This window comes from Mixophyes fleayi, chromosome 2 (assembly GCF_038048845.1).
Source record: "Mixophyes fleayi isolate aMixFle1 chromosome 2, aMixFle1.hap1, whole genome shotgun sequence".
Lineage (NCBI taxonomy): Eukaryota > Metazoa > Chordata > Amphibia > Anura > Limnodynastidae > Mixophyes > Mixophyes fleayi.
In genome coordinates, this window is record NC_134403.1 from 231164661 (window position 1) to 231176991 (window position 12331).

Consider the following 12331-nt stretch of genomic DNA (forward strand, 5'->3'; position numbering starts at 1 on the left):
ATGATGGCAGCTGTAGGTGTGTATATAAGTGAGTGTCTGTGTTGGGGAGGTATAAAGTTAGATCTGGAGCCTTTGAAATAGGTGAGTGAAAGATCGAGTGCTGTGTGTGACCCCCTTTCAGTAGCTTACAAATCATAGGTGTGCTGAGTAGTTCTTTGATAAATTAGAGTTGTTAATTTAAGAGATCAGGACGCAAGAAAAGCTGTGTCCCGGACAACTAGTAACAAAAAAAAATAAAAGGCAGTCCTCTCGAACTGTTGCTTAATGTAAGCCATAAATGACACTAAATCTAACTGTATTTGAGGTGAAAAATGGGAAACTTTATGTTGCTGTGTATTGTACTGCAAATTTCATGTACTGAGCTGCGGACCATTTGTGGTGCCTTATAAGATGATAAAATTATTAAAAGGCGTGATACTAAAGTGGGCCTTTGATGTGAGGTTTACACTTTGAAGTATGGATAATTGCTCTCAACTTTACAGTGTGCATGGTCTGTACTTGACAAATGACTACAGTGTTCATATGATTTCATGAAGAACCAGACATATAAGCCATAATTATGATGAGTTTTATATGAGGAGGTAATCATGCTAGTCTGTATCCATATAGGAGTAAAAATACCAATAAATAGGTTGCGTACCATTAACCTTTGTTACTTGTCGAACACAGTTACTCCTAAACAAGATACCACCTGTCCCACATAAAATCCATCTATTTGTGCAAGGCGATAGAGTTCAATTAATAGACCACTATTAACTTTTTGGTTTCAGGAAGGACTGGTCATAACTAACAAATATGATTAGATATTAAGAGAAAGTCAGTTTCAACCTGGATCATAGTGGTGCAAATTATGTGATATATTTGAATACTGTGAAAGGGTTCCACATGCATTAACAGACTGATACATAACATTAAAGTACTAGATCTAGGGGAAAAAGTAAATAGATGGATTGAGTACTGGTCGAATGATAAAAAATAAATGGTAGTTAAAAATCGAACATATTCACACTGGGCTGCAGTTTTTAGTGTTGTACCACAAAGTTCAGCATAGGACCCTGTATTTTACAATATTTTTTATTAATGATATTGTTGATAGGTTAGAAAGGAATGTGTCCATATTGTCTGGTGACACTAAGCTATTTAAGGTTATAGACACAGAGCAGGATAGTAACTTGCTACTGAAAGATTTCAATAAAATGGCAAACTAAGTTGTGAAATGGCTGATTAACTTTTATTTGGATAAATGTAGGGATATGCACCTCGACCATGTAAATAACGTTGCTACATACACATGAAACATGATACATCTGGTTAAAACAGAGATAGATAAAAGGAATACTAGTGACAGAAATGATAGTCACAACACACAGTGGCTGCAAAGATAAGTACAATACTGGGAAGCACTAAAAAATGTGTTAAATGCACAGAATAAAAACAGTACCACTGTACAAGTTATTATCTATACCACATATTGATTATGGGGCTCAGTTTTGTCACTGTAATGTGTATGCTGTTGAAATCCTTACCATGTGAACTGATGATGGCAAATTCACAAATAATGTAAAAATGCATAGGTGCTCTTCCTACAAGAAATATTATACCTAATTGAAATTAGTAGAGGGCAGTAGGGGGATGACTGAACCTGGGAATTTATCAGATTGTCTTTATTGGGGTCAAGAGGGAACCTCCACCACCAACATATGAGGCCAAATTGGCCACTGTCGTGCTGATATTTTGCTTTACCTTCATCTAACGCAACACAATTAGTTTATGAAAGATTGAACAGATTTATTTTCTTAACATGTGGAGGGTCACTAACATTGAATTATTACCACAGGTTAGGGCACCAGACATTTACTTTTATTTTAAAAAACAAATCTTACTTGGGTCATATGGATGTGGTTGAAGACAGTTTACAACATGATTGTCTGCTTCTAAGAGCATTAGATGCTCTGTTGTGTATCGATCCCAGATGAAGATGTGACCACAATCCGAACCGCTCATGACAAAGTTCTTACCCCAAAAGCAAGCCTCTTTGATCTGTAATTAAAAAATAAAAAACATCTATGACATGTTCCGTTACGGTTCAGATTTAAAAGTAATTAAAAGTTTCCTAGGCTGACAATTTAATTTATAATGAGAAACATAGTACAGAATATAATACATAAAAACAATAAGCATATTATTTCTATTTAAAAATTCCAAAACAGAAACGTAGAATGTCACCAACATAAAGGCATACGGACCAATGGGCCCATTTAATCTGATCTTTTTTTAAAAAAATGAATGCTTACTCTTTGAAATGCCTATGCCTGTCTTCTTGGGATCATCTCTATATTATCAAAATTCTTTTGAAGGTGTTGTCTCCAAAATAGAACAGAACAATTTAAATAGGGCCTAAATAATGCTATGTACACCTCATAACTCCTGTTTATGTAGCCAAATATCCAGGTAGTGTTACTATTTGCCTTGTCTACAAGATCACACTAGCTTTAAAACTGGCTAGACCTCTATGCCTTCCCCTGGTTAACAGAAACACATACCAGTCAATTAAAAGCACAGCCGTTAGTACACTTGCAGTCTTTTGCAAAGTATGCTTTTATGGGCCAATACAGTGGTGCTAGAAAATTCGAAAATATTCACAAACTTTCTGAATTGCTGCATTAATGTGACCTGAAATGTATTCAGATCTTCATCGAAGTCATAAAAATAGATGAAGAGAATGTAATATATCAAATAGCACAAAATTATTTATATATTATTCATTTATTGATCCTAATTACCAAACATTAAATTTTGATGTTTCTTATATGAACGTCTAGGATTATTAGTTCAGCTAAGAGGATAATTAGAGTCAGGAGTGTCAATGAAAGGGATTACAAGCAGGTGTAAGTTTGCCCTGTTTAAAAATATAAACCTGAGTCTTCACCACACAGGTATGTGAATGCATGGCATGCCTTGATAAAGGAGATTTCTGAGGTCCTCAAAAAAACAAAAAAAGTGATGGCAATGCTGATCGGGCTAGAAGAGGTTACAAAATGATTACTAAAGACTTTGGGCTTCACCAATCCACTGTCAGCCAGATAGTGTACAAATGAAAAAAATTCAACACCATTGTTACTGTCCCAGGAGTGGTCGTCTAGCTCAGTGGTCAGGGAACAGGGGTAAATTATCCCAAATGGGGTAAAAATGAAATTCCTGGGGGTAATGCTGCCGATTCACATGCTGCCAGTTGGATTGTAGACCCCTTTAAATGTGAAATTGCTGTTGTACCAGAAGAGCCTCAAGGGTTAGCAGAGGCACTTCTTGAGCTTCGATGCAACAATGAAGCACGTATTACATTTGAAAACAAAGCAGATCTGTCATATTTTTGGATGTCAACAGCTACAAAGGCATCAAAATTTGCACACGAGGAGGCAGCCAAAAAGTTGCTGCCTTTTGCAACAACCTACCTACCAAGGATTTTCCACTCGAACATAAGAACAAAGCAGAGAAATCTATTGGAAGCTGAAGACTGTATCCTAATTGCTCTGAAATCAAAATGCCCCAATATTGATGCTCTCGTATCAAAAATGAAGCAACGTCATTTCTCCAAAACCTGAAGTTTTGAAGTTGAAGCTTTCAAAGAAATTTTGAATAGATTCAATAACATTTTGAATTCCAGTAATTAATAATATATGATTTCCTTCCTTTCAAATCAAGGGGGTAATGTCGGCGTATCTAAATATATTTGGGGGTAAAAGGTAAGAAAGTTCCCTGACCCCTGGTCTATCTAAAAACACTCCAAGAGCAAGACATATAATATTCTGAGAAACCACAAAGAACCCAATGGTAATGTCAAAGGATCTGCACATCTCTCTTACACTGTCTGTAATTTCAGTGTTCATGAAAGGAGAAAGTCACTACTCTCTAAGAACACAGCTGCTCATTTAAAGTTTGCGAAAGAACATGTGGATGAATCAGAAAACTAGTGTAAGAATGCTCTATGAACAGATGAGTATAAAATAGAACATTTTGGCTTGTATAAAAACTTTATGTTTGGAGAAAACCAAACAATGCATTCCAACATTAAGAACCTCATCCCAACCATGAAACACAGTGGTGGCCGTACCATGGTTTGGGGCTGTAGGGTTATGACAGGATCAGGTCAGCTTGCCAACATTGATGGAACTATGAGTTATGGATTGTGCCAGCTAATTCTACAGGAGAGTGTCAGGGTATCTGTCCATGAACTGAAGCAGAAGGTAAGAAGGCAAGACAATGGCACATAAATCAATCTACAAAAAGAATGTTTGAAGCAGAAGTATGCGTTTTGGAGTCAGAGCCCAGACGTTAGTTCAATCGAAATGTTGTGGCAGGACCTGAAGCAAGGTGTTCATACAAGAAAGCCGGCCATTATCCATGATTTGAAGCAATTTTGTAAGGAGGAATTGACCAAAATTCCTTCAAGTCGATGTGCGGGACTGACCAACAATTGCAGAAAAACGTTTGATTGAAGTCATTGCTGCGCAAGTGGGTCACAACACTTACTGAAAGCATAAATTCACATACTTTTTTCAACAAAGATTTACTGTTGGATTATTTTGATCAATAAGTTAATGAAAAAGTATATCTTTTTGTGTTTTTTTTTATTCATTGGGTTTTCTTTTTCTATTTTTATTACTTGGATGAAGGTCTGAACACACTGAAGGTCACATTTATGCAGAAAATAAAAAACTCTAAGATTCAAACATTTTCTAGCATCTCTGTATCATCTTACCTATCTTGGCTCTATCGGATCCACAGCAACCCTGACTTGTCAATATCCTACTCAGACACTGGGCGTTGCAAAGATTTCTAAAGACAATGAACCTGATTAATGAGGAAAGTTGGGCCACCCTAGATGAAGTTAAAGAAGACAACAATGACACATTGGATGAATGGAAATATAGACTAATCAGACACTTCCTAGGTGGGTTACAAAACATACACCTTATATTCCAGTAATCTAACCTGTTAGAACTTATATGTTTAATAAAGGGAACAGTTAGCCCAAATGCACTGTCATTTATAACATTATTTTGAATATAAACTCAACCATCATCATCTTATTTATAAGGTGCCACACACTCAACAAAATATAGATAGAAAAGATTGTAAGTGCGTGGACCATGGGGCCACCACTTTGATCCATAGTGGGAATTCAAGCTAAATGTCACAATCACAAACGAACGGGTGAAAGATTATACGTTTCACTAAAAATTGTCAATTTCCTGCAAAACATAGGAGACTGGGTATAAGATTATTGTACGACTGTGCTTCGTGCCAAATGTTGCCATCCATCCTTCCTACTTGCTGACTATGTAAAGAAGCTAAAGGCTCCACATTCAACATACACTGATGTTGCGGTAATGTGGTACCGAATTGGTGGGAATTGACTACTCTTGTTGTGTAAGTACTGGAGACCCAAGTCTCATTGGAACCAGCTTTTAAACTGCTACATTACAACACATACAAGTGAACGCTACATCACATATGCTGCTCTTTAAGTGTATTCACCTGAGCCACATAATAGGTAATTTCTGATTGGTTGCTAAGGTTCAGTAATTTTTTTTAATCTAAATGCACGATTAACAATTCAGCCCGAAAGTTATTTTTTACCCCAAAACATTCTTGTTTTCCTACCATAGTTCGTGAATTTCGATGCCCCTTGAAAATGACCTTTGGAGACGGTTGACTAACATTTTTCATTTCCAATTCTTCCAATTCCTTTTTTTCTTTCCTTCTTCTAAAGAGTTCTTGGATACGAGCTGCAGCAGATCTCCTAAAAATATATATATAAAAAGTATAATTTAAAATTGTAAAATTTTAAACATTTTTTAGAGTGTTGTTAGTTGGAAAATTATTTATTCCAAACTCCTAACACAATACAGGTAATTTTATGATGCACACCACAAATGCCCTGATTTTGTACCTATGCTCCTCTATGGTCCCGCCAATTTGCTTCCAGGTACATGCCTTATCTCCATTCTCTGCAAAGTAAAAGTGTACCTTAATTTGCAGAGAAGAGGAGCATTTGAAAACCTTTCTACCTCTTTATCTTATTTCACAGCACTGCGCCATTAAACAAGATGCACCCGGTGCACCTACTCTATTCTTTACCAAGAACAACTTCACTTAACTGTTCCCATCTCACTGTGAAAAGTGCATTTTTTTCCACTAATGAGAACATATGCTTTGGACCGCTGCAGGATTCTAAGCGTACATGCATAATTTAAGCTATACACTAGCTCCAAAAGGTGGCTATTATCATTGTATGTGTACCCACTTTAAGATTCTGTATTTCTTCCCAATCATTCATCTCTACCTTAATTCACCATGTCTGTATCCCTACGACTAGCATGGATAATAAAGGTTTAATTGTAATAGGGTTTCAAAATTAGATTTTCTAGAACAGTAATTTTGAGAATCTGTTAACTTTCACATTAATTTTGTGTGTTGACAAAATATTATCTACAAATATTTTAAAAGCAGGTTAATTAAATAATATTTTTTTTTGTTCCAACTTAAGTTTTCAAATATACAAAGACAGAACATCACAAACAACAGGCACATGAGTTTATGTAACATAATGCATGTTGAGAAGGTGCATACCAGAATGTAATGGCAAAGGGGAGGGTTTATAGGAGGTGGCGAGTTTCACCCCTCGGGGCCCGACAAATCCGATAGAAGACAAATGTCCTACAAAGAACCATCACTTGCAGATAACAACTGTAACTACCAGGTAAGGTCTGAGAGTCCGTTTGTGGAAGAATTTGCAATGAAACCAGGTGTTCTAATAGTATCAAAGATTCCATATTTGGATAAATGTATGAGTTTTATTATTCAGGTAAATGGATATCTTTTACAGCTTTGAGTAAAAAGATTGGCTCTGATCTACATGATGAATGGACAATCACTCAAGCCATTATCTTAAAAATCTACTTGCAAGAGAAAGCTTAAACTTGTTGAGATGAGTCTCTCTTATATTTGGTGATCTACGCAATTTCCATAATATATTGACTGTTCCCTTCTGTTAATGAGTGAGAGAAGGACATGCAACACATGTGTTCCATAGAAATAGTACCATATTTTGAAGAATACCTTTGTTTCTGAGCTGAGCAGCAAATTCCAGGAATGTAACTTATTGCACAGAATGATTCACAATTAATCTGGATTTGCTGGTGATTAAAGCGTGGGGAAGAGCTCCACAGCCCACATGTGGTGGACATGCACACTGAAATCCCCCCAAGATCACTGGCATGTTCTTGTTACATAGGTGAGCTTTCTTTTTCCCAAAATACAAATAAAATTAGTTCTACTTTTGTATGCTGCTAAGCAATGTTCCGTCTAAGCTGAGCAAACCAGAGAGCATACCAGACCAGTATAAGGCAAACTCCACCCTCAAGACCTGCATAGGAAATGTGCGGATAAGGCTCTTTCACAAGATATTAGAATGCTACAGCAGTGACCATGCTGAAGGAAAGGATCCTACCTCATGGGGTAGCAAGCAGAGGGGAAACTCCTGCTACTGCAGGGGCTGCAGCTGCTACAGGGCCTGACAATTGCAGGTGAAGGCCCCTGCACTGCTCTCAGATGAGCAGAGTTTGGGCCACTTCTGAGCATGCCACATGTTGGAGCTTCACTGTGCTTGTGCCAGATAAGCACATACACGGGAGACTGTATTCCCCAATCTTTTATATGAGGCCTTTAATCGTGTGTCTTACATGCAGAAACAGGAACAAGACGACAAGGGTTTTTTGCATGTGAGTTCAAGTAAATAGAACGGAGAAGGGAAAGAAGGGAAAGGAGGGAAAGTGAGGAAAAGACACCCTATGTGGATACTCGACAATGGTGTTGTAGATGTGTGCAAATATTCCGTAATCATGAACAAGTACTGGGGCAATAGAATTTGGTCTCTTGAAGATGACTTTGATTTTGGTAACTTTAAAACATGTATACATGAGTGCGATGCGTTAAAAACGTGCAAAAAAAAAGAAGACATGCAATCTCAATGTTTAAAATTGAAAAACATCTTAAGCAATAGACTGGTTTATACTGTGCAGGGTTTAAAGATTATATTATGACTGATGATGACACACTGAATGTTCATCCACCAGTACCATAAAAGTCAGGAAGAGAGGACACCGTTGCTGCAGAAGTAGAAGTAACCATTACTTTAGCCTCCCTACGCTATATAACTCTATAAAGTTCTAGAACTGCGGCTAACCCCCTTACTGCTGGCCCAAAGTGTCATTGGCAACAAAACTACAACAGCAAGGCTGTCATTATTATTACTATGCACTTTTTTATGCACATTATGCAAAAATGTGTTCAGTGGGTATTAATGGGTTAATGATCATGTTTATTTTATCTAATCTTATGCGGGTCTCGCCATAATGTAGAGATCTGATTTCTACCTTGTTATGCCAACTTGTACATAAGTTAGTAGAAGTCCCTGTATACACAGATGTCTTGCTGTACTTTAGGCAGAAATCTTGTATTCTGATGACATAATATTTATTTGAAATGAGCATCATTTTGATCATATTTGAAGTACATTAGACAAAAACTGCTCCATCAAATTTTTACACCAGAATACAGATAACATGCAATAAGCGCTTTGAGTATCACCGACTTTATTAGGGAAAACAAAATTTTTACTATAACTTACTAAAGACTTGTAGATTGCAACAAATATATTTTTTTCAACAGTTATAACCATTACAAAATGTATTTCAATCTCTAATTTTGATGCGTCAGCTAACATTATTAGTAGACAGCTTATTAAAGAAAAAATCGTTCAGTGATTGAAAACTCTAGATGAACTGCTAGCTTAATCCTACAAGACCAAGGGGTAAATGTATCAAGGTCCGATTTTTTCAGCGTGTTAAAATCGCAGCAAATCACGGGTGATAACCAGTGATTTTAGTCAAAAATTTCTCAAATGTATCAAGCTGCGATTTTTACCCTGATCTTCAAAATCGCTGGTCATCTCTGGCGCTTTGCTGCGATATAAACACTCCCGTGTTAGCTAACTCTCCTGTGTTGTAGCAGCAAGTTGTATAAACACATCACTGTTACACTGCCTGTCATACAGCTGCCGGAGCGGAGTCAGCTGAAAAAAGGAGCGGAGCTCCCCTAGGGACACCCAGCCCAGTGCTGATAGCACTAGAGCTCTTCCTACACCCCTGGCCGGTGGGTGTAGGGTAATAACGGCGATATAAGTGATAAAAAAAAACAAAAGGACGCCATTTTGTTTTGTGGAACTACAAGTCCCAGCCAGCCAGGTGGCCCTAAATAGTGTGGGCATGCTGCTACTTGTATAACTACAAGCACTAGCATACCCAGCCTGGGGTTGGTTAGTCACTATGGCAGGGGGGCTATAGTGCCTCCAACCCCAGAGGGTTTGCCTACTGCTGGTTCCGTGAAAACAGGGGGGACCCCACGCAAAATTTTTCCTCGATTTTCACGGAACTTGCAGTAGTCTGGCAGCACTAGGGTTAAGACTAAATAGAGGGGGGACCCCATGCTTTTTTTTTTTTTTTTACTTTTATCTATTTTTTACTGTTTTGACAATAATTTGACAATAATTTGATTCCAGATTTTAATTTGTTATGGAATACAATTCAAAATGATTAAGAAACATTGGTCCAAGGAGAATTTGAAAGGAGGGGCAAGGCCACCAAAACATGTCAGGCAAATTTCTTTCCCCCTATAACTAGTTCTCTTCACTACTGTACATCAAGTCTACTGACATCATGCTGCCTCTGCAGAGCAAAAGCCAAAACATGATGCTGCACCTGTAGAGAACCATTCTTACAGAACACTATCTAAGCTTTGACTCTTTCACAACATACTGCCAGCTAGTTGATTATGCAGCATATGATTTTGCTTCAAAAGTCTACTTATGTATCTGTTAAAACACTTGTCAGCTTTTTATGGATATACTGTCTCACTAGCAGTGACCGTTAATATCCTCTAAAGAAGACAATTATATCTTCTCTGGGCCAATACTTCACGCTGCTCTTAACCAGGTGTGACTTTTTGGGATGTTTATATATAATGTGTATATATATTATACATACGGCCTATTTTTTTTTAAACTGTTTATTGGCAGCACCAAGATTGATATGCTACATATACTGTGAGAACGTATCCTCAATGAGCAAAAGGATATTGATTGTATGCAATACAACCAAATATATGACATTAAAATAAATAAGGGTTAATGGCAGGGAAACAATCTGACAATACTGCTACTAATTTAGAAGAAAGGAATAGGACATTAAAAGAGAGGTGAAGAAGCAAGGAATGGGGAGTATCCGGTCAGGTGCGTTCTATGAGAGGGCACTGTGCTGAGTGCAACTTATTGCCATAGTAAGGGCTGCCATACAGTGGGATAAGGCTTACTAATTAAGCAGTGGATGGTTGTAGAAGGAGGTCCAGGGAACCCAAAATGTATGAAAAGATACAGAAAAGTTCACCAGTATGCTAGTAATATATTCCATATTGTACATGTGCCAGATGTCGGTGCATACCATGGCTAAAATAAAGGAGAGAGGATACCAAAATCTGACAATGACCACACTAACATTGTGCAGGGACATTTATATTTTTATGCATTAATTTAATACATTATTACATATTACAAGCAATATTACCGGAATATTACTACTATACTATACATATTCATATTTATAATAGTATTACAATCAAATGGCCCTTATCTATAATTGTATTGTTTGATTTTACATTTCTTGGCAATATCCCTCTTTTACCACAGCCACTCAATTCTTCTTTTTTTTTTTGAATCAGGTACTGTTTTATTGAATATTAATACATAAAACAGAAAACAATAAAACATACATTACTTAACATATGTCAGCCAATTAGCAGAGTCCCAAGATCACCCATATGAGATCAGTGCGGGTATAGATATAAATGTTGAAAATATAAATTATACCAAATAATATATAGAGAAATTGGAGCAGGTTCAGATTTAACAGAACAGTTACATGCACACGTATTTGAATATACAACTATCATGTGTATAGCCTCATCAGAAATATTGCGTAGAGTAGCATTTTATCAGCACCACAATAATGAGATTAAGTTAATATATTTTAATTACTTTAGCACAGGCCAGACCTAGCAGAGATCTCACAGTTAACTATCAAACGTCCTGGCCCTTCCTTCTTTTTCTGTGCTTGGACTCGTACCAAGAGGACCAGACTTCATGATATTTGCGCTCGGCCCTTCGCAAGGTATAAGTATATCTCTCATGATCCATGGTCTCGTTAACCAAGGCCCTCCAATTACGGAAGTCTGGTTTTGCATTTGCCAGCCAATTACGCGCTATGACAACTTTTGCCAAAGTAAATGCTATAAGGACAAATTTATAGAGAGGCGTGCTTAGTTTTTCCTCTAGTGATAACCCAAAAAGACATACTTTAGGTTCCAAAAGAGGGATACCGGGTAACATCTCATTTATACAATTACATATTTTTTCCCAGAAATCATCGACTAACTGACATTCCCAGAGCAAGTGCCAAAAATCACATCTTGGTTGAGAGCATTTAGGACAATCAGCGTTCCGAGCCACATCAATGGTTGCCAAAGACAATGGAGTGTGATATACCCTATGTAGAATATAAAAGTGAATTTGTTGAAAACAAACCGAAGATGTAGCAAGTTTAATACTTTTTAGGATGTCGCACCATTCCTCAATTGTACCAATATTGAATTCCCATTTTACCTTGAGAGGTAATAGACTATTACGTGTCTGATGATGGTTAAGCTCCGCATAAACTGAAGAGATAACTTTACGACCCTTCATACTCTCAAGCAGAGATCTAGCACGGGCGGTAGCCAATATGGGGGGTGTGTTCCCAAACTGTGACTGAGTAGCATGTCTAATTTGCAAATATCGAAAAAAAGCCCTCCGAGGAATCTGGAAATCTCTTTTAAATTGTTCAAATGATTTGAACAAATTTGTGTCATAGAGCTGACCCACCATAGACACGCCCAAACGCTGCCAGAAGCAGTCCCCACTCAGTTTACGTAATTCAGGTAGAGCATCATTATACCAGATCGGAGTATCTGCATCCACTCCTTTCCCCCCAAGGATTTTATGTGCTGTATTCCAGATCCTTATGGCTTGTGTAATGATAGGAGCGTCTGTTTTACGAGTCCGACCCATCAACAGCACCTGTAGAGGAGTAAACTGGGGCCCCGCCCGCTCACCAATAAAGCCCAACAAGGAGCCGACATTACGTCCATTCATCCACTCAATCAGATGTGACAACTGGGC

The 12331-nt window shown here is 37.5% G+C and overlaps 1 protein-coding gene across 7 annotated transcripts in view; it reads right to left on the reverse strand.

The window, feature by feature from the left end:
* DCAF6 (DDB1 and CUL4 associated factor 6) overlaps positions 1-12331 on the reverse strand; it is a 291082-nt gene that overhangs the window by 44318 nt on the left and 234433 nt on the right. For 6 of the 7 annotated variants that reach the window (XM_075195604.1, XM_075195606.1, XM_075195607.1 and 3 more), the window contains 2 exons: positions 5665-5803; positions 1884-2040 (listed from right to left, as the gene is read on the reverse strand). In XM_075195604.1, the coding sequence (XP_075051705.1) occupies positions 1884-2040; positions 5665-5803 (296 nt within the window). Of the gene's footprint in view, positions 1-1883; positions 2041-4779; positions 4879-5664; positions 5804-12331 lie in introns of those variants that run through there. The other variant, XM_075195608.1, reaches the window with a different exon arrangement.